Raw genomic sequence first — 23,274 nt, forward strand, 5'->3', positions numbered from 1 at the left:
AAGTTAGGAAACATTGTCTTCATACAAATTCATACAGAGTATTTATCTGACAATGAAACTAAATGTTCGTAATTCCAAACACGTTTATTTAGAACACAAAAAAACATTTACGCAATCAATCAAATCAAAACTACTTAATTGCAGTATCATTCAATTTATATGGAACCGGTTATTTATCGACAACCAAACATATATTTTTTTAATTATCTTACCAAGTGATAAATGAACCGTTTAATTTAAAGACTTTTTTTAAAATTTATTATTTCAAATGTGAATGAACCTGATAAGGTATACTAATAAAGAAATAACATCATAACTGCACTGGTACCTAGATAACTAATGAATACCTATCTTTATAATCGATTATTTTATTTGAAAAATAATTCACTTATCTAAAAGAAAGGAAAAGGTGATTGACTGACTAACTGACTGAATAATCTGTCAACGCACAGCTCAAACTACTGAAAATATCGGGCTGAAATTTGGAATGCAGATGACCAGGTATAATTAGAAGTAGACATTCGCTAAGAAAGGATTTTTGAAAAAATTGGTTTGTAGTCCACGCGGACGAAGTCGCAGGCATAAGCTAGTGAGTCATAATATGGGAACCAATACGAGCTGCCGATGAGCGGTGTTTCATCGCCAGGTTTATTCTTTCGTTAATTTTTTGCCAATTAGGTCCCCAATCGTCAAAATATCCGTCAAGAAGCTATACTTTAACAGTATATTTCTAGGGTTATATCAAACATGTGGACTAACTTTAGTCTTTATGTATTACTTACCACAACAGCAGCTCTGGCCGTCTTATAATCTTCTCCTTTAGGGTTGTCCCTTGCCATCACATTGAACTTGAAAGGTAGAACATCTTTGGGAACATTCTCGAATGTTTTGACGTTACTAATGACTCCAGTGTCTGCATCTAGTGTAAAATACTCGTCAGCTGCTTTGGTCCAAGCGTTTTTACGGTACTCTATTCTACCGAAATCGCCGCTATCTTTGTCTTTTGCCTAGAATTGAAGAGAGACAGATAGTATTATTAGATGAATTTGAGCAGGTACAATATTTAAGAAAATGTAAAAACAAATAATTTTAGGATAACTGATTTCGATCACTGTTTTTCTCGCTTCGAGATTTATTAGATCCCGTGGGGACTAGAGTTGTAGCATAGAATAGTACCTTTCAGGTACCTATAGAAAAGTAACTCCACAAAGACGTTTAAATAAATAGCGATTCTATTACGACGCTACGATGTAATAAAATGCACTTCAGCTCACACTGCACTACAGCAAAGCATTAATAAATGCCTCTCTTTCTAACGCGAAAACTCTTATACACAGCCGAAGCCGGAAGTATTAACCACGAGGCTATCTTTGTGGTTAAGATTACCGTTTCCTAAGCGCTTTGAGCAATTTAATATCAATTGCCTTAGCAGTGAAGGAAAACGTCGAAAAGAAACCGGCATGTCTGAGAGTTCTCTATGTTGTCAAAGGTGTGTAAAGTTTGCTAATCCACTCTTAACTGGTGTGATGGACTAAGCCCGTCTCATTCTGAGAGACCCAGAATAGCGGGCCGGTGGTGGGTGATGATGATGACGTAAGATACTGGGTTAAAGTTAAAGATGGTACTATAATAGTTGATAAGTATAATTAGATAGGGTTTAAAATCTTACCTTCACTTGCAACACATTAGCACCCAAAGGCATTTCCTTGGTTGCGATTGCGAAGTATTTCCCTTTAGCCCCAACTATCGTCGATTGCTCGGGGAATATAAACACTGGTGCGTTATCATTCACGTCTGTTACGTGGACTTTGATCACTGCTTTGTTCCCTTCGGGGTTTATTAGACCCTGTATGGACTCAAGTTGGACTTCTAGCGAGTATTCGGTGAGCGTCTCGTAGTCTAATGAACCGTTGAGGTAGATTGCGCAGTCCCTTTCTTCGGTAAGCTTTACGTAGAATATGCCTGAAAATTGTAGAATTAAAATAAAGATTCTTCTTTAAAAACCCGACTTCATAAGCCACTACAGTTTAAAAGAAAAAATTATTTTGACACGTATGAATATGTTAAAGTAGATGCCTTCGGGGTTTATTAGACCCTGTATGGAGTCTCGTAATCTAATGAACCGTTGAGGTACATAGATTGCGCAGTCCCTTTCTTCGGTAAGCTTTATGTAGAATACGCCTAAAAATTGTAGTATTCAAATAAAGAATCTTTAAAAAGCCGACTTCCAAAGTTCCAAAGCTTAACATTGTGACACAAACTATAACAGCAAGAGTAAAATGGAACTAAATATGATTGCTTTAAAGTCGTTTATTCAGTACTATAAATTTTGGTTCAGTTATTCGCTTGGAATGCTGGATCCTAATTGTACGAAGAACATCAGATTTTGAAAGAAGAGAGTTAAGGTTTAACATTTTACTCTGACGTTAGAATGGTCGAAATCTATCAACTTTGTCGAGATATGCAAACTCGTACTAAACCTTCAGGTAATATAAAATACAGGAATAAATACGGGACTTCGTCTGTGTTGGTGTTAGCTGGCGAGCGTGCTCTGCCTTTTTGGAGTGTTTTTTTTTTTGTTAAAACTGACTGGAAAGCGCTCTAAGGGGGTGCCGTGCGTATGTCGGCGAGCACCGGCACAGACGGGGTCCATACTTGTATAGTTTAATTAACTTGTTACAAATTACTATAAACTTGACATTGGCTAATCTTTGTAAAGCCAGACGAGAGAAAAAAAAAAAGGAATAAATACTTTACCTTTCTTCGTGGTATCAGTGAGTAGACACTTAAGAGGAGTGTCTCTGGAATGTTTGCTCTTGTTCCAGATAGGCAATGTTCTCACAAGAGTTCCGTTTTGGGAGTTTTCTGCCACGTGTTCTGTATACACTGTATCGGGGAACCCAAGACGCACCTGGCAAAAAGATATAATGTAATGCATAAATTTTGAAAAAGGACTCTCTATATTTGCTCTATGTCATGTCAAAAGTACGATTTACCTTTTGGACAAAGAACCCGAGGGCCAGACTTTCGTTATTTTATAAAAGCTGAAAGTGTCACTGCGTATTGTCTTTTCTAACTGTTATCTCCCAAAGATACCATGATCCGATTTCATAGTCGCTGATCGTTCTTCCCTATATTAAAGACAGAACGCGAGCTACCTCTGTACCTTTCATATAAATCGGTTAAACGGATGGGTCTTTAAGAATCCCGTGAGAACTCCTTGATTTTCCAGGATAAAAAGTAGGCTGTCCTTCCCCGTGGTGCAAGCTAAGTCTGTACCTTTCATCAAATCATCAAAAACCGGATGTTGGGCCATGAAAAGTTAGCAGACATACAGAAACATTTTCGCATTCATAATATTAGAATGGAGGGGCGAGAACTTTCTCGTATACACATACATAACCGTATGCGTCTATAAACTACATACTCTGTTATTACTCTGTTAATAAAAAAAAATTCAAAAGAAATATAAAACCGACTTCAAAAACCACAAACACTATTTTTTAGTTTTTAGTGTTTGTTGTTTTTGAAGTTGGTTTTATTTTTCTTTTGATTTTTTTTTATTATTTCATAATTTTTAGTGGCCCCACTGTACTATAATATGCTATGCCCAGTTAAAACCCTACTGTTTACTAAGCTATTACAGTGATCGCAAATTACAGAGTTTCCAAATCGATCCACGGGTCTTTGAGTAATCGGGGAACATACACAAAAAAAAAGATTCCGATGATTTGAGAACCTCCTCCTGTTTTCGAAGTCGGTTAAAAAGAATAAAACCTCCTTAATTGTAAAAGTTAAGGTTACTTACATCAGGAGGTACCGTAGCTGAATGGCTCACGTAAACTGTAAGACTCATCACTGAAGACATTACAGGGTCGCCTTGATCGTATGCTTGAATGTCCACCTAAAAGGATAATAAATGTTATCATAACCTAAGAAATCCTTGCTTATTCAGTACTGCCAAGCTCACAATTATTGGCAATCTACGCTTAATAATAATTAAATTAAAAAAAAATCGCTTTCAAACTACTGCATAAAATCAAGATTTGGATGACTAAAAAAATTATTTTCAACATTTAAACTATGTATAAACTATAAAACATGTAATAAATTATGGGAGAGAAAAGGGACTTCATTTTTTACGCAAAGGATCAGACTGGTTGTCTAGCACGAAAATGCAGCCAGTATTGTTACTAGCATTCCACGCGGATATGATTTGTACAGTAATAAGATAAGGCTAGCTTTAAGTGTTCTTGTAATACTTTCAATTAAAGAGCAGATAATATTGGTGTCTTAACTATGTAATATAAAAACTGTCAAACACTTTCTAGGTTAGCCCGCTTCCATCTTAGACTGCCTCATCATTTACCACCAGGTGAGATTGCAGTCAAGGGCTAACTTGTATCTGCATTAAAAAAATATGTACTACACTTACAGTATATTCGCTGTCAGTTTCCTTCCTCAGATCGTCCCTAACTTTGACAGCTCCAGTATCAGGCTCCACATGGAAGTATTTGGAAGCTTTCCCCCTTCCAGCCAACGCGTATCTGATGCGGTTGTTAGGCGCCGTGGCGTCCGCGTCCATTGCTACTACGGTCTCTACCAAACTGCCGATTGAAGACGTGTCTTCTACTGTTACGGGGCGTACGGCCGAGGTGAAGATCGGTGCGTTGTCGTTTTTGTCCTGAAAAGGTTATAATAGAATTTATTTGTTAAACTAGACAGAGGTTAGAACTATATATTGAAACTTGAACATTTTAAGGACTTTTAGGGTGTATAATTAAATTAAACCTCGGAGGAGTGAAACGGATAATCTACCTAAGGCTTCAAAGAGAACGTTTAATCAGTACCAAACAAACTCACATCAACCAGTACTTCCACAGTAGTAGTAGCTTTGCTGCCCTGCTGGTTATTCTCCTCAGTACCAACAACCAACTCGTACCGTGCGCTGGTCTCTCTGTCTAACGGTTGTAGTGTCCTTATCAAGCCAGACTTGCGGTCTATTGAGAAGAGATCGGTGTCTCCCTTGATTATTGTGTACGTGATTTCGGGCATCGTGTCTGGGTCGTCCGCCTGAAAAATTAGTTTATAGTATTACGGAAAAAATTGGTGTTTGTACGTGGCAAAGACCACCAAATCACATACAAAACTACTTTTAGCATTTTACTGTTAATTGAAAAAAAAATGTCAAGGTAGAACCACCGAGAAAGTTTACTTCCCAAAGTATTCTCTCCTCCCACATGAATTTTGAAAAGGTACCTTGATACGTTAATCAGTTCATTTTTAGGGGCCCGTACCTCAAAAGGGAAAACGGAACCCTTATACTTATAGGATCACTTTGTTGTCTGTCTGACTGTCCGTCGTGTCTGTCAAGAAACCCATAGGGTACTTCCCGTTGGCCTAGAATCATGAAATTTGACAGGTATGTAAGGTAGGATTTATAATAGCAAAAGTAAAGAAAAAATTCTGAAAACCGTGAATTTACATTACAAAAAAAATAATTAAAATGTGTCCATGAGCAAATAAATTAGTATTTTTTCTTATCAATTTTCAAAGGAAGATAACTATACCGAGTGGGGTATCATATGAAAAGGCTTTACCTTTACATTCTAAAATAGATTTTTATTTATTTTTATGCATAAAGAACTAATTCTTTATCTATGAAAAATGTACTTAGATAGATTATATTAACTGTAACTTACAAGCACTTTAACAACAGGGTAGTTGGGTGCATTTTCAGGCACATGCACGGAGTATAGCGTCTTCGCGAATATGGGCGGCTCGTCCGGTACATCTTCCACTTGCACGGTGACCGATGCGGTGCCCAACCGCTTGTCTATCGCTCCATCTGTTGCCGTTACCACAAACGCGTAGTCCTGCAAAACGATATTTTACTTATTATTTCAATATCAAGGAACAAACACAGGCATCATATTTAATTATCTGGTGGGAGACTTCGGCCGAGGCTAGTTATCACCCTACCGGCAAAGCCGCGCCGCCAAGCGATTTGGCATTGCGGTAGGCCACCACCACCGGGTACCACATCCCTTCCAAGTTAGCCTGCTTTCATCTAGACTGCATCATCACTTCTTTTTGGGTGAGATTGCAGTCAAGGGCTAACTTGTTTTGGGAATAATGATAATCATCGTTTCTGAACATTGAATGTAAATTTCATATATACACATGAAATCACAATCCTACATTGCTTGCACAAACACACTATGGAAATAACATTTAAATTTTCATATTTTACTAACTGATGCCCGCAACTTCGTTCGCGTGGATATATTTTTAAAAATCCTGTAGGAACTCTTTGATTTTCCGGGATAAAAAGTAGCCTACGTGTTGATCCAGGGCATAAACTATCTCCATTCTTTTCAGCCAAATCCGTCTAGTAGTTTTTGCGTGAAAGAGGAACAAACATACGCACATATCGACAAACTTTCGCCTTTATATGCAATGTAAGAACCTGCAACATACCTTAGTATCCTCATAGTCCAGCTCAGTGTTGGTGCTTATCATGCCGGTCGCGTTGTCGATGCTGAAGGGAAGGTGGGTGGGAATGCTGTAAGTGACCATTGCGTTCACTCCCTCGTCTATGTCCGTCGCGTGGACGTAGCCCACGAATTCGCCTGATATACCTACAACGTAACAATGGATAGTATACTATTAATTAATTGAATTATGAAAAGCTATCAGGACTAGCTTCAATTCAGATATTTATTACGAAATGATGCCCGCGACTTCGTCCGCGTGTACTAGGTTTTTTAAAAATCCCGTGGGAACTCTTTGATTTTCCGGAAAAAAGTTGCATATTATGTAAATTTCCGGGATGCAAGCTTCTTCTGTACGAAACTTTATTAAAATTGGTTAAGTATCATGCCGTGAAAAGCTAGCAGACAGACAGACACACTTTTGCATTTATAATGTTAGTATGGATCTATATGTATTTGTAACTGATAAATTACCTTCTTTGACATGGAACATATAGGAATCTTCATCGAACTTTGGATTATTATCGTTGATATCGGTAACTTTGATATTGACGGTGGCAGTCGTCGACAACTTGCCCGGATCCTCGGCTCTGATCATCTGTGAAATAGACCACATTTAGTTAACCTTGCTCAAGCATAATAATGTTTCTAATTCTGTTTTAGAGAAACTTAAAGTAAACTTTTATACAACTAAAAATAAAGCCATCCTTTTCTACAAGAAACATGGTAAAAATGCCTTTATGTTGGTGTGTACACTGGCCGACAGTGGATAAGATGGGCCTGCGCATTGGTACTGAGGCGGTCTCACGTACTGAAACTAGATGTCGCCACCGTTTAACCTCTCGCCATAGATCCTCAATCGCGCTAGCAAAGTTTTTTCAATTATTTCAAGAGCAACATTTTGTTCACATCACATGCTCCCGTACAAGACCATCCTTTCATATCCATATCAAACTATGAACCTCGTCCATTTCCACTTCAGCTTTGCAACCCGTTGAGCTATTGTCGGTTATTTTGGATTTTCCACGAATCTCCTTATTTCGATTTAGTCATGTAGGGAAACTCCGAGCACATATACTCGTATTTGATAACTTACCAGCTGATATCTCGTGAGGACTTCTCTGTCAAGGTGCCTTATGACTGTAATGATGCCGGTGTTGGAGCCGATGGCGAATTGACGAAGATCGTTCCCTGATGCGATGGAATATGTCACAGGCTCGTTTTCTGGATCTTTGGCCTGTAACAAAGGTATACGGTATGTAATATTTATCTGGGACAGTATGGGAACGTTTAAACTAAAGAAGATAAAAAAAACTGTCTTATGAGACCTCTTCTTTTTCTTATCTAAGTACAAAACGATAAACTGACTGACTCATAAATAATAACACCTATCATCACGGAGACCACAAACAAAGCTATTGTAAAACTCCAGATAGGCAAAACTCAAAGTATTTTAAAAGTGAAGACAAATTCATACACTTGTGCGTGTGCACAAATGCGCGCAGTGGCACAGACTACGCACAAGAAAGTAGATAACTACTTAAGGAGGTTATCTCTATTTATTCCTAGGAAGATCTAGGACACTTTTTATACCACAAAAATTTATCTTACCGTAACAGTGATAATTGTGAAATTGATCGCGGCACTTAGTAATTAATCCCTTGAAAAGAACTGTGGCGGTCACGTAGTTCTACTATTCCTTGCGAATCCGACGGCGAATTCAACGACAATAACTGTTACAAAACTATAGAAAAAATGAAACTTACAGTAACAGTGGTAACCGTGGAATTGATCGCAGCGCCCTCTGATACCGGCGCGTAGTAATCCCTCGAGGAGAACTGTGGGGGTCGCGTGTTGGGGCCTGGCGCTACCATTAACTCTACTATCCCTTGAGAACTCAACCCCTTGGCGTCTGTTGCTCTGATTGTGACGCTGTATTGTTCGCCCGCTTGTAGACGGCCTGTACTTGCTAGAGAAGAAAAAAGTAGGTCAGGGCTTAGTACAAACAACTGCGAAATTCTAGGCAGAATATGGATCGATTAGATAGATTGATTCCTACAAAATATACTTACTAAAAACAATTTCGCAATCCGAAAAAGAAGGTGAAAGCTTACTTATCTATTTATCTTTATATGGGTAGATAAGTAAAATCTAAGTCAAAATTAAAATCAAATCGCGATATTATTTTCTTTGTTCGTATTGCCAACATCTGGCATCTGGTTGGCAATGCGAGGTGGTCATAGAGAATATTGCCATTTGATTTAAATTTCAGCCGCGCCACCGCGCGTCGCGTTGCTCTTTATTAATATGCTTCCACCTTTAGCCAATAAATTTGAACCTTAACAAAACACACGAAAAAATAACAAACCATGCGTAAATCATGCGAAAGAAATTCCAATATTAACCGATTTAAGTGATTTAACTTGTGCAGAAAGAGACATGCGATTTTTTAAGTGATTAAAAACGCACAAACGTAAATTGCGATAAATTCGTATACCATACATACTCATAATTTACTCTTCAATTTGTTTCTAAGTAGTCCAAGGTACGCCTTTAAAAATAGCAACTTCTTCATTATATTGTAATTCAAATAACAAAATTATAATTATTGATGTCACGTTGATCTTTTCTGAATATAATTACTTTACTTAATGGTATTGGTAAAGCACGCATCACTAAAGTTGAAAAACCACTTCACTTTTAGTATGTCTACATCTCAAATATTACCGGATTACAAGCCAGAAAGGCATTCCATAATTTATGATTAGAAACGAGAAATCGTACATATTTATCGATCTTCGACTACGTACGCGTGCAGACATTGACGATTGCAGTAAAATTTGCGGAATTAGATTATTGAACAGTGTCAACTTTCGTGACGCGAACGTAAGTGCTTAAAACGGTGCCAGGTGCAACTCACATATCACACCAGTGGTGGGGTCAATAGTGAACTTATTGCCTCCGTTGTTAGACACGTGGTAGATGCTGTACGAAATGCGCGCATTCTCACCCTCGTCTATGTCCGTCGCTTCCACCTGGAATACAAATATTACTTCAGCAAGTCAATGATTACGAGTATCTCTGGTGCTGGTGAGGTATGGTGGGAGGCTTCGGCCGTGGCTAGTTACCACCTTAATGGCAAAGCCGTGCCACCAAGCTTTTTAGCGTTCCGATACGATGCCGTGTGGAAACCAAAGGGTTTAATAAAAACTGCCATATCCCGTCCAGGTTGGCCCACTTCCATCTTAGACTGCATCATCACTTACCACCAGGTGAGAGTGCCGATCTTTTGAAATATTAACACACCTACAGGTATTTTTCGTAACGTTTTCGTTCTGGCCCAGTTGAAGACAGAGTCGAAAAAGAGAGCATTGGAAGAAAACAGAGTTAGTCGAAAGGTACTTTTTATTTATCATTTTATAGTTTTAGCTGTATCTAGACAATTTTAATATGCTTTTGTATCTGGTAAAATTGAAGCAACGCCAATGTTAGTAAACTTTTTTAAGAAAAAATGATCACCTTGTAAACAGCAGTAGGCTCTAAACTAGCAGGTACAGTGATGGGCTGAGTCTTTGGTATAACTGGCGCGTTGTCGTTCTGGTCCAGAAGCTTCACTAGCAAGGAGTACGGTGCTGAGGCCGCGCCGCCGTTTACTTCCCGAGCAACTACCTGAAATTAACAAAAACAAAAAAAAACCGGTTAAGGTCCACTTGCATAACAGCTGAAAGCTAAATGAGTTGTGCAAGTCTGGGTATTAAACTTTGGACCATTTATCTTAACTTTTACTTGTACAACCCTCTTTGTGGCATTTTATTGGTGGTCCAATTTTAGAGGTAGCCATAACGTAACTTTAACCACCTGTTACCCTACTGAATCAAGGTGTGTATCAGAAACCGAAATTTTACAACATACATGTATGTGGCTTTGCTTACAAACTTACGATTTCCTTCTGGAATATTTACACATCTACGGTTATTTTCCGAAATATTTTCAGAATATGTATAATTCCACTATTTTGTTTTCTATAAATCACGCGGAGTGCTTGTTGAATCCAGAACAGCGATTGGAGGTTCCTTTAACTCTTTTCAAGAAATGTCTAGAAATTTTGATTTTACACAGAAATTGGAACTTACTTGGAACCTGAATTTGCCCGGATTCGGAGGGTCACGGTCCAATGTATCGTCAGCCACAACGAGGTAGCCATCTTTATCAATATCGAAGAAATTCGTCGTCAACTCGAACGTATATTTTGGTACGGGATCTCCTGGGCCCTGGAAACATTTTACCTTTACGTCATTTTCGCCAGAAAAGTATATAAGTATTTAAAATTAAAGAAAATATTCTAAATTCTGAGAATAACTTAATGTAACGAATCCTGAATTTAATCTTTGGTAGTATTAAAAATTAGGAGGTTTTTCTGTGCGTATGAACACAACATCTAGACGCTGCGTACGTTATATTAAGCAACCTTATTATTAGCGTTACCGAAACAACCGGGCACACTATATTTCAATAGAAGTTATTCGACTTTGCGTTTGTCCTTTTTACGTTGCGTATAGTATTGCTCTAGCAATAAGGCCATCTTTGCACCCTCTTGTATAGTTTCTTCTGTATTTTATATTGCTATCTGTATATATGTTTGTGTGTACAGTAAAGTTTTGTAAATACATATAAATAATAAATATATGCACTGGTGAGTGTTGGTAGCTTTTCTATAATATGGTACAAATTAGTTATTTAAGATTCTTACCAAATCGGGATCAGAAACGCTCAATTTTATGGGATGTCCTTGTATATCGAGCACCCTTGTTCCCTTCGGTGAGTTCTCTTCCACTTGGCCTTCGTCTGTCGATGCCTCTACTACGGGCGGGCTAGCGTCCACTGGGCGAACAGTGATGGTTAACTTCGCTGTTGTAAAACGTTTCGCTTCTGATATTTCTTCGGCCTGTAATGTTAACATTACTTTAGTTAGTTTTGTTAAGACTATAGTATCAACTCTTTTTAATCTGTTATGAATTACATGACTGCGATCTCATTTGATGGTAAGTGATGATGTAGTCTAAGATGGAAGCGGGCTAACTTGAAGGGGTATAGCAGTTTTATTAAACCCATACCATATCGGTTTGTACGCGGCATCGTACCGGAAAATTAGTGAAACAGATAAGATCTTTGACAAAACTCAACTGGGATGATAACAACGTAAATAACGATGTTCCACGAATTAATGGTATTTTTGCTGCAACATTGCATTTTTAATCCCCGACCCAAAAAGAGGGGTGTTATAAGTTTGACGTGTGTATCTGTGTATCTGTCTGTGGCATCGTAGCTCCTAAACGAATGAACTGATTTGAATTTAGTTTATTTTGTTTGAAAAGTAGCTTGGTCGAGTGTTCTTAGCTATAATCAAAGATAATCGGTTCATCCGTTTGAAAGTTATCAGCTCTTTTCTAGTTTTCTTAAGAGGTTATGTGTCGGGGTTTTTTAAATTTTGAATTATAGTCAATGTTTTTGCATAAAAGTAAGTAAGTTTCAGCACTCTCAGCCAATCAGAGATGATTGCGATTGTCTCACTCGAATGGTATAGGCTTACAATATCTAAATATGACTACAGATCATCATAGCAGATCTATTATTGAATAAGGCTAGATTCCATTTCCTTACCTTGACTATCAACTGGAACTTCTTAGCTATACTAGTATCCACAGGTACAAGTTGTCTAACAGCCCCTGTATTCTCATCTATATCGAAGTATGTAGCCCAGGACTCCGGTTCGCCGCTCTCTATGCTGTATTTGATGCGAGCATCCAACGTATCCATATCCACAGCTTGAATTTTTTCTGGCTCTATTGTTAGAATACCTGCTAGAACTCCGCCGTTTACCTGAAAATTATTTTTTTTATGGATTAATATTTGATCTCTACTGTGTGTCTAGGTCATAATTTCTAATGTTAAGGATGTAAGCAGTGATCAAAACGTCTTGTGAGCGTATTCATTTGACTGAATACTCACTTTCTATTAGTCAGTTTAGTTTGCACTAAGACAGTCATGATCCATCATTATTGGTATGACAAAGATATGATTGCATTTGCATGTGCAATAAAGGGGGTCTAATATTCATTGTTTACTTATACAGCAAAGATTGTAACGATGACTTAAATGGGTCATTAAATGGGTAACCGGACTTTAGAAAGTCCTGAATTCTGCCAACAACTTCTCCTCCATTCTCGAAGAGCACATTAAACAATGATTAGGTACAGTTATAACTTACTTAAGGCTATCGTTGTCAACGATCCCCCGTCGATTTCCTACGTATGATATTATTGTTCTTATCTCTATCTGCCCTGGTTCGTGCATTCTCGGTTCCTAGATCGGTACATTTGTGATAACCAAATTTCAAATTGCTGTGATTGGCTGAATTTACCATGTTCTTGCTGCGACAGTGAGTTTGAGCCACTAGCGGAACAATGTTAGCCGGTCAGAAATGATTGCAATTAGTCAACCTGTTTGACGTCCGTGTTCTGTTTTCGATTACAAAAAAGAAAAAATTGTTGTTGCAATCATCAATTTTAGCAAATAGTGAAAGAGAGTCGGCCAATCAGAGGTCACAACTACCGTCACACTTTCTGTCACACTATGGCAGTAGGCATACCGAGTAATGAAAACAATTTTTCATTCTGTCTAGGTCGAAGTAGGGTTGCCACCTGGCTCTTTTTGATTTACAGGCTACCACCATCAAAAATACGGGGTTTAGATTTGAAGAAATTTGAAAATTTGAAGTATTTGAAGAAATAGGCGGTGGTTCTCTCTGAAATGCATGGAAAGCCTATTCAGATATTTCAGTTTATTTGTAAGTTTTGTATTTTTTCTCCGTATGTTGCCGTGTCTTGATTGGTGAACTGTGTTTGCAATGTGGTTTTAAATAAAAGATTTATTTATTTAAATAGCTTTTAAAAACTCTTAGTGTTGTAAAGCAAAATGTTATACATTTCATGCATACAATATTTTCATTTCAACTTAAAATTACATTTAATTTGTAATTCCACCTTCACAGTATCAATACTATGGCCGTAGCCAGGAATCGATTGCGGGAGAGGTTTTATTAGGGCCAGAACTGAATCCTGTCATGAGGAAAAAAACATTCGCTCAACTTTATGGGCTAATTACCTGGTTAGTGGAATTTCGCCTTTCAATTTGACAGTGAGATTAAATACAACAATAAAAAAGCGCGAGCGCAGTGATCGTAAGTGTTTTTGGTTCAATACAGAAAAAATTAAAGTGAAAGGGAAAAGAGTGTAGCCATAGCAAGATTTTATTTTTAAAGCTTCCTATCCATACTAATATTACGAATACGACAGTATATCTATTTGCCTATCTATTTGTTACCCTTTCACGGCCCATCTTCTTTACCAAAATTTTGGTACTTACTATTCAGAGGTAACTTGCATCCCAGACATTTTTTTTAGGCGGCTTTTTAGCCGGAAAATCCCCCACGGAATTTTTAAAAATCTAAATTCATGCAAACGAAATTGCGGGGTTTACACCAAGTAATAGAAATTCAAAGCGCGAGTGAAGTGAGCGCGAAATGTTTGATATATTTCCAAAAAAAAATTGGTAAGCAAATGCAAGAAATAATGTAAGTATTATTTTAGGCTTAGGTTTTTGACGGCTTCTCAGGCGCAGTCGCCATTTCAAAATTTCTGGTCTGGTGGGAGGCTTCGGTCATGGCTAGTTATATGGTTAGTATGGCCCTAACGGCCAAGAAGACTGCATCATCACTTACCACTAGAAAAGATTAAAGTCACGGGCTAACTTGTATAAAAAAAGGCTTACATCCTCAAACCAAGCCCCGCCGCCTTGGCTACGACCATGATCAATATCGAGTGGGTTTCGGCTACGCATTGCCGCAAAAGGAAAATATTCTTTCTACTGGACATAACGTCAGTGTTTTATTTCGCCAGCCAGCTCCTGCTGAATTTGTAAAAAACCGGCCAAGTGCGAGTCAGACCCACGCACCGAGGGTTCCGTATTCGGGTATTTTTTCCGACATTTTACTCGAGAAATCAAAAACTGTTATGCATTAAAAAAATATGCATAAAAATAAATAAAAATCTGTTTTAGAATGAACAGGTAAAGCCCTTTCATATGATAACCCACTTGATATATGTAGTTATCTTACTTTGAAAATTGAAAATACTAATATTTGTTCATGAACACATGACAGACGGATAGAAGGATAGATGGACAGACGGACAGACGGAAAGACTGACAGAATGACAGACAACGAAGTGATCCTATAAGAGTTCTTTTTTGCTTTTGAGTTACGGAACCCTAAAAATATTTAGTTTTATTTGCCCCGTATTTTATTTTCATAATTACAGGTTTCTGTATCCTGAAATACGGGGTAACCAGTAAAATACGGGGCCTCTGGCAACCCTATTCGGAAAACACTGTCACATTCAAGTTAATGTCAAATATTTTGTTTTCAATTACAGAAAGCTGCATCAATCATTATTACAATATTTTCTTTGTTGTGATTGGCTGAATTTTTGAGTTTCAGCCAATAAACAGACTGTTTGCCAATTAAACGTCATAACAATATAAATGCCAGAAAGTTTAACCAAATAAAACAAACTTAATGAGAACCTAGTGAGAATGCAAACGGCACACAATTTATAATACATATTATGTTAGTCGTATATAATAGATATTATAGTAGTCGTTCACTTTGGTAATAGTCAGATTGTCATCAGTAAAATTGATATTGGTTGATGTATCGTAAATTATTGTTTCGGTGACAAATATTTTTTAATATCTATTTATCTTTGAACAGAATGGAATAGAATGAAATGGAATGGAATACAATGATAAATTTTTATTCCTGTAAACTTTTAGGTAAACTTCAAAGTGTTTTTGGATGGTCAGAAAAATTTACCACTGGTTCGGAATGCCGTTCCTACGTTTTCTAGGGTTTCGTACCTCAAAATGAAAAACGGAACTCTTATAGGATCACTTTGCTGTCTATCTCTCTGTCTGTCGTGTGTGTCAAGAAAACCTCTAGGGTACTTCCCGTTGACTCAAAACCATGAAATTTGGCAGGTAACCTAACTGCGTAATTTTGGGTAGTTTTTTTAATCGATAAAGAAAGTTTGCGACATTGTTCAATAAAAAATTTGGATTCCAACTCCTCAATCCTGATGTTGCAGGGGACCTGACTACTAAAGCTAATGGGATTTAAAAAGTGTCGATTATTAATTGATATTGAAGGTATCTATACCAAGTAAACACTTTGTCGTTGACCTCAACCCTGACGCTGTAAGAAATTGCATTCCTAAATCCTGGTGATCCCTCGGGATTTGAAAAGGATCATCCGTTTAAATATTCTTACGTGATACAGAAACAAGTTGCATCCCGGGGACGGGCTATTACGGAGAGACAACTTTTGTTCTGGGAAATGAAAGGATCGGGATTTTTAAAAACCTAAATCCACGCGAGCGAAGTTGCGGGCATTAACTAGTTGTAAATATATTTAGAAGCTACTATAAGATAATAGATAAGGTACTTATTTCCTTATATTTTTATTGTATGGCAGCGCGCGGTTTTAAATTATAAATTGCACGTCTTGTCCTTTTCTGTAATACATTTTTTTCTCAATATCTACCGCTTTATCTCATAGCAAGAGTCCGTAAGACATAATACTGTGAAAATAGGCAAAATATACAATTTTTGCAGTTTCCACGTCAGTACCTGTCGAATTTTTCTAACAGTGTAAGCAGCAGAGCTGAGTTTACCATCTAGTGTTGATATGTGGGTGTTCCATAGAAGCTTTGCATCTAACATTATACCGAGAAACACGGGGTTCTCCTTTATTTTCAACATATGATTATTTATCAATGAATTTATGTCATTTAAGGTCCTGGTATTGGGCAGTGTGAATTCAACACACTTAGATTTCTTTGCATTTGGAAGTAAATTGTTAGCAATAAATCAGAGAGTGACCTGTGATATGGCATTACATATAGTATACATTGTCAAAAATTATAATATTAAAGCTGTGCGTATTGCGTGAGGAATAGGTTGCAAGAGAGTTGCAACTTGCAGGGTTTGATGCATGCGCTATTGCCAGCAAACATGAGACATATTTTTATCTACAGGCAACGTCTGAGTAGGTAACGCATACGTCTAACGCAAGTTGAAATGTACCAGTGTATTTAGTTAGACCTATCGACAAGTTTGGAGTTGGGTGCAGTCTAAATGTGGCCCGTGTGTTTAGACTGTCAGTTTCTGTCAGTTTCACGTGTCGTCCCCCGCACTTCACCACCCCGCTTGCACAAATCGAGACAGCACGAAATTTTCAAGATTTCTGGGTGTAATTTCTGGTTTTCGTAGTTCCCACATAATTATAACAATATAAAATATATAACGATAATTTTTTTACTACATAATATTCATTAAATTTTCTAGGTCTGTGGTTTTTCCAAATTTCATTAAATTGCTTCGTTGTCTAGAAAAACGAGCACAAAGTTGGGCCTTTTTTTAAAGAAAAATACAAATCTTTGAGCCCCTGTAATTTTAAAACTACATATTTTTAGAAAAATCTAAAACACCACAGACACAGATATTAGTTTCTAGACTATGTCTGCAAAATTTCATGGACTTTGGTTGCTTAATATTCAAATGAAATGGGAACTACGATTGTATGGAGTAAGTGACGGAGAGAGCCCTGTTAAGTATTACTAAATTCGGCTATTATTCTAAACTAGAGTTACTAGCCAGTTCATAAAATTTATTCATCTACTCTGCACTAAAAATAAATAAAACTGATAAACAGTTACTTACATAACTAGTATATTCCGGATTGATGCAAGCGCCATCGTGCATAGTGCAACCCTTGTAAATAAAGGAAGGATCCTGGTCATCGTCGTCCTTTACGTTCACAGTAAGCGTTGTAGTACTTGACAACCGTCGTTTTGTATCACGTGCACGATCCTAGAACAGAAAAAGTGAAGCATGGTAGGTACTTTACTAAATAACTAACTCCTGAAACTACTATGAGACACTTTGAAACCTCAAGTAGCTGCCCAAAAGTACCTACTAGTTAGTGCACTTAGTACGAGATTCTACATCTGACTCTACGATGATAGAAATTGCAATCGACACATAATAGCGTCAAAGCAAAATTAACCTAGAACTCCTTGAGATAAAGTCAAAAATTCAGTAGCACCGATTATAATTTCGTTACGTTCCCGGTAGATTTAAACTTGAGATTTGAAAAGTGTGATTTACTAACAAATATGTAAAGCCTGCTATTACAGAAGATTACTCCGAAAATTGGCACATTTTTACCGACCAATCTCCTATGTACCTCCCTCAAGCTAATCGACATTGGCGAAGTGCATTGTGCTGGGCTGGCACTACAAAAAGCCACCAAACAAGACAAGAAAAAGAAGGAAAATAAAGTCTATTTTGCTGTGACGCTGAAGTGTTTCGCCGCTTGAATTCAAGCAACGTTGGTGAGATGCAAAATCAATACCGTAATCTGTGGTCTTATACTAAGCCTCAGCAATCATTATCTACGAGGAATACTTACAGAAGCGACAATAGTGACTAGATATTTCTGCGTGCGTTCGTAATCCAAACTCCTGTTGACAGTGACTTGCCCCTGGTGAGGTACGGGTATGGTGAAGTACCCGTAGCCGTCTACCGCTTTGGCTTCATCCAACGTGCTATTGTCTCCTGGTATCACAAAATATTCGGAGAGACCGTTGACACCAGCATCGATGTCCACCGCTCGAATTCCGTCGAATATTGTAGTACCGATTGGCACCAGCTGAAAGAGTTACATTTTCAATTAATTTTATGTTACGACCAATTTGTCTAACGAAGTCTACAAAGTTATATTGTGAACAATCTTTTGAAACACGTTGTTAAATGTAGTGCTATCAAATGTTGGTAAATTACCAAAAGGCTAGGTTACCCTACTTCTATTTTAACATTGTATGTATTAATAGCCTTTGAATAGCCTTTGATATAAAGTATCAGTACCTTTAAATATCAGAAATATTCTTAGTACCTACGTAAGTTTAGCTTCCAAATTCTTAGTATCTTTCTATGATAACGGGCTAACGATTAATTTGGTGATTTTGACTACCGATATTTCGACTCAGTTGCACGAGTCGTGGTCACGACGGGACTGCAGTGCTGAGAGAGATGAAATTCGAGCTATCATGGGCAATTCCGATTCACCCAGTTTCTTGTTTTTTCGCTGGAACTTCACGAGCTGTCTCGCAAAATACACTCACAAGTCAAAACGTCATTATTAACTTTGGATTTCGTACGATGATGTCCTGGTTTGCATAATTCCACCAAATTAATCGTGGTATGATACCCGTTATCTACATAAAATTCTTGATTATATTTAATAGATTTAACTATTTTCGATGGAATGTCTTACCTCAGATATAGCGGCTTCATAGGGCGTGCCTTGGAACACGGGGGCATTATCATTAATGTCCGACACTCTCACAATCACGGGTATCGTCCGTCGCTTTTTCGTCGCTTTCACTTGACAGACCAGCTGCGGACGAAATAGCTCATTAATATTGATCCTATTATTACAGGCATTAGCTTCAGGCGATTCTCGTATTAATACGACGTGATACGCGCTAACAAATTTTGATTGGCAATTCAGTTCGGTTGTACGTTGAAAAGATAATGGGTGTTGTATGACAAATTACTCTTTTAAAATGTTTTATGGTTATTATTATAATATGTATAAATTATGTACAGTTAGTGACAATACTTTATGTAATTGCATAGTTACCAAAGTTCAATAAAGAAGTAAAGTTTCAATTCCCACTGAAGTAATGTATCTTTCTAATCCATACAAATATTACAAAAGCAAAAGTGTTCAGACTCAGTTTCACAGCACATCTTTTTAACCAATCTTAAAGAAAGATACAGAGATAGTTTGCATCGCGGAGGAAACCTCCCTCTTTGATTTTCTGGATTAAAACGTAGCCTGTGTTCTCCAGGGCTTCATATGCACGTCGATCCGTTACTTCATTGCGGCATGATTGAAGGACAAACAAACACACTTTTGCATTTATAATATGGGAAGTAGATTGAGTCTCAAGTTTTTTAATTTCGTAAACCTGGATAAGTCATAATGATGCTACAAAAGGCTTTACAAAAAGCGCAAATCTATATTTTTTATTATTTCAGTACCATTATCAGGCATCACTTTACCTGGAATACCATATGCGATAAGTTGTCAGCATCCCTGTCCAGAGGCTGGAGTAGCTGCAGTCGTTTCCCATCGAGTTGGAACAAAGTAGGGCCTTTTGGAAACACAGTCGACAGCACCACGTCCACGTCGGGTTCGCCGACTATCGGCAGCACTTCTGGTACTGTTGTTTGGTTGACTTCTGTAAATCATAACGATGTATCATGAAGTTTTGCTATCAATCAACGGTGTCATAGAAATCTTATTCCAAATTCAGAGGACTTGCTACCATTGTGGACTCGACATTCGTTATTTCTTGGATTTAGATATTTCCAAATTGAATTGTAATAAGTTACTTATTTTAAGGCTAAGTATTTCGTCAAAATCAGTCAAGCAGGTGAACTGTTAAAAGGATAGGGTACATAGACTGACAGACTGACAAATGGACACACTATTAAAATAGTATTAGTAGATATACATTGAAATAGGACTATTTTGAGAGTGTATCCTATTTGTCGGTCTGTCAGTCTATGTATCCTATCCTTTTCACGGCTCACCAGCTTGACTGATTTTGACGAAAAGCTTGATAGACGAAATAGCTTGCATCCCGGGGATGTAGGTACCAAAAATCTTTTTATCCCGGAAAATCAATGACCTCCGCCGGTATTTTTAAAAAGCTAATCCAGGACTTAATTGGGGGCATTATCTAGTTAATAAAAAATACTTACGATCCCCTCGACTCTCTTCTATGTCGACTATGATGCTGGACTGCCCAGTCTCTACTTCGCACGGTCCTGTAACAGAAATATCATAAACTTAGATTATCTCATTCATTTCATTTGACCTGCACCAGGACCTCTTGGGTCATAGCTAAATAAACTAGCCACTAAACCAACAGAGTAGCAAGCTGTACTACACCACCTTCCAAAAGAAAACAGGCTCCTACACAAATAAACTGTACGATCCCCTGCCATTACAAATGATTTATTATTAACCCCCGACCCAAAAAGTCGTTAATGTAATAAGTTTGGCCTAAACTAATGAACCGATTTTAATTTAGTTTTTTGTTTGAAAGGTGGCTTGATCGAAAGTGTTGTTAGCTATAGTCCAAGAAAATCGGTTCAGCCGTTTGAAAGTTATCAGCTCTTCTAGTTACTGTAACCTTCACTTGTCGAGGGTGTTATACACTTTTTAATTTACACTTGTTCTATCGAGTTATTTCATACCAGTAACTTGAAAAGTCTTTAGTAGTAAATCATTGTCAAATAAACAAAAAAAATCAAAACCGCCCGTTCTTTTGCAAAGGTGTTTATAACCGATAAAATGATATCCAACAATGATTCTGTAAATAGCACCATATAGCAAGTAAACACGCATTTGAATTCTACGATATTTTCCCCGGCTTCGTTAGTTCTTGCTAATTGAGGCTTTACTTTGCTTTTATCGGCACAATTTATTTTAATTACACAGAACTGCAACTCGCAATCGGATTTTGTTCCATAAATACCTAAGTTAATTACGTTTCCGTGTTTTTATGTGATCTTTTAAGGATTACCAAATAAGGGGTTCTGTCAAATGTGCTTTTTGCGAATGCAAGTATAAAAGATTGTATTATGTATCATACTATGTACTTACTAGTTAGGTTAGTATCCACCTAGGATAGTTAAATTTTTCGTAATGATTGAATGGGAACCTATTATAGTTACTTTCTATGCGCTGCTTACAGTTTATTTATTAACCCCCGACCCAAAAAGAGGGGTGTTATAAGTTGACGTGTGTATCTGTCTGTGGCATCATAGCTCCTAAACGAATGAACCGATTTTAATTTAGTTTGTTTTGTTTGAAAGGTGGCTTGATTGAGAGTGTTCTTAGCTATAATCGAAGAAAATCGGTTCAGCCGTCTGAAAGTTATCAGCTCTTTTCTAGTTTTCTTGTAGAGGTTTTTGTAGCAAGCAGGATTCCAGCTACTATTGCATAAGTAGATATAAATTATAATATTAAAGACAATAAACAACGTGATATAGATAATATGAATTAGAATAATAAATTGTTAACTTAGAATAATCCTCGTGTATTTATTGTACAAGTTTAAGGGAAACTACTTATCAAAGGATTTGTTACAGCTAATAAATAAAGGACTTTCAACAACACAGACGATAATGTACATATGGAATGCTGCGTGATAAATCTAGATATAGGAAGTGCTTCAAGCCTCTTAAGAGTATAAAAAGCACGGTAAGTTAATACTACTTAAGGATAAAATAAAAAAATGTCGGTGAAGTAGCCGGTATGTTAAGGGCGATAATGCAAGCCCTTAACTTAAAGATTATAATATAAGATGACTAAACTATTCATTAGAATAATTTGATTATTTTACAAAAGCTGGTCAACTAAAATAAAATGAAAACTGAATTCAAAAATAAAATCAAGATCTTTTCTGGACGGAGGATTAATAAGGAATGTTATAGAATACAATATAAGAAGAATCTGCAGATCTATTCTATATCTCAGTTTCTATTGTAAAACTTGTTGTAAGCAGTTATTTATCGGATTGTGTGGTCATATCATCACTTTCTATATGTAATAGCCGAGATGTATCAGGACTTTGTATCACGATTGGTCACAGAAATTAGATGTTATTTATTGGATTATGTGTTCACATCACTTTCTAAGTTTCTATGACTAATCACCGAGATCTCTCTGAGAAGTCTCAACTGAAAAGAATCTCAGTTAGTCCCAGAAATAGCAAGGCCAATAGAAATTGCAAGATTTTTTTATTCAAATAAACTTTTATAAGTGCTTTTGAATCGACAACTGAATTTACCACTGATTCGAAATACCCTTACTACTGAAAAGAACGCAATACACTCGGCGGTTGGCGGCTGTAATAAGAAATAAGGAGATCGACTGTTATTTTAGAAGACTTTTTGTAGTCTACAATTAAATTATATACAGCTAAACTTTGATATGATGAACAGAACGTGACCGGGTTATATGTATGTATGTATGATACCTACCAAGGTGGAAGAACATATTTACAATAATCACAAGTATAAATAAAAAATTTATAACACCCTCGACAAGTGAAGGTTACAGTAATAACTAGAAAAGAGCTGATAACTTTAAAACGGCTGAACCGATTTTCTTGGATTATAGCTAAGAACGCTCTCGATCAAGCCACCTTTCAAACAAAAACAAACTAAATTAAAATCGGTTCATTAGTTTAGGAGCTACGATGCCACAGTCAGAGATACACACGTCAAACTTATAATACCCCTCTTTTTGGGTCGGAGGTTGAAAATATTGCACTTCTTTTCTTCTTGGGAGTTTGTTTAGTGTCCCGTCAAGCAAAATATTCGTTGAAGTATTGAATGTTGTATTGCAGAATGTGTTGCACAAATGAGCCAATTTAAAGAAAACATAATAGTCATACATTTACTTGCCGGCACCTGTGCTCGTTTACCATTTGTTTTATAGCGACTACTGTGTTAAATTTGTTACATAAGTGACAACATAAATCAGTAGTGGGTACTAAACTTTTATAGATACACACAGATG

At 37.1% G+C, this 23,274-nt stretch overlaps 1 protein-coding gene and 1 long non-coding RNA gene across 5 annotated transcripts in view; both read right to left on the reverse strand.

The window, feature by feature from the left end:
• Positions 1 to 23,274, reverse strand: part of LOC123869008 (cadherin-99C) — a 175,002-nt gene that overhangs the window by 6,254 nt on the left and 145,474 nt on the right. For all 4 annotated transcript variants that reach the window (XM_045911728.1, XM_045911730.1, XM_045911726.1 and 1 more), the window contains 21 exons: positions 20,445 to 20,510; positions 19,740 to 19,918; positions 18,946 to 19,068; positions 18,082 to 18,321; positions 17,331 to 17,480; positions 12,156 to 12,374; positions 11,245 to 11,439; positions 10,628 to 10,765; positions 10,014 to 10,163; positions 9,415 to 9,529; positions 8,261 to 8,463; positions 7,591 to 7,731; positions 6,969 to 7,092; positions 6,481 to 6,641; positions 5,703 to 5,876; positions 4,864 to 5,073; positions 4,436 to 4,684; positions 3,809 to 3,904; positions 2,758 to 2,911; positions 1,670 to 1,962; positions 783 to 1,007 (listed from right to left, as the gene is read on the reverse strand). In XM_045911728.1, coding sequence (XP_045767684.1) covers positions 783 to 1,007; positions 1,670 to 1,962; positions 2,758 to 2,911; positions 3,809 to 3,904; positions 4,436 to 4,684; positions 4,864 to 5,073; positions 5,703 to 5,876; positions 6,481 to 6,641; positions 6,969 to 7,092; positions 7,591 to 7,731; positions 8,261 to 8,463; positions 9,415 to 9,529; positions 10,014 to 10,163; positions 10,628 to 10,765; positions 11,245 to 11,439; positions 12,156 to 12,374; positions 17,331 to 17,480; positions 18,082 to 18,321; positions 18,946 to 19,068; positions 19,740 to 19,918; positions 20,445 to 20,510 — 3,605 coding nt within the window. The remainder of the gene's footprint in view (positions 1 to 782; positions 1,008 to 1,669; positions 1,963 to 2,757; positions 2,912 to 3,808; positions 3,905 to 4,435; positions 4,685 to 4,863; positions 5,074 to 5,702; positions 5,877 to 6,480; positions 6,642 to 6,968; positions 7,093 to 7,590; positions 7,732 to 8,260; positions 8,464 to 9,414; positions 9,530 to 10,013; positions 10,164 to 10,627; positions 10,766 to 11,244; positions 11,440 to 12,155; positions 12,375 to 17,330; positions 17,481 to 18,081; positions 18,322 to 18,945; positions 19,069 to 19,739; positions 19,919 to 20,444; positions 20,511 to 23,274) is intronic.
• Positions 18,638 to 18,891, reverse strand: LOC123869017. The gene is made up of 2 exons (XR_006796800.1): positions 18,858 to 18,891; positions 18,638 to 18,684 (listed from the first exon to the last, which is right to left on the reverse strand). It is a non-coding gene; the product is annotated as an uncharacterized LOC123869017 (long non-coding RNA).

The sequence above is a fragment of the Maniola jurtina genome, chromosome 10 (assembly GCF_905333055.1).
Source record: "Maniola jurtina chromosome 10, ilManJurt1.1, whole genome shotgun sequence".
Lineage (NCBI taxonomy): Eukaryota > Metazoa > Arthropoda > Insecta > Lepidoptera > Nymphalidae > Maniola > Maniola jurtina.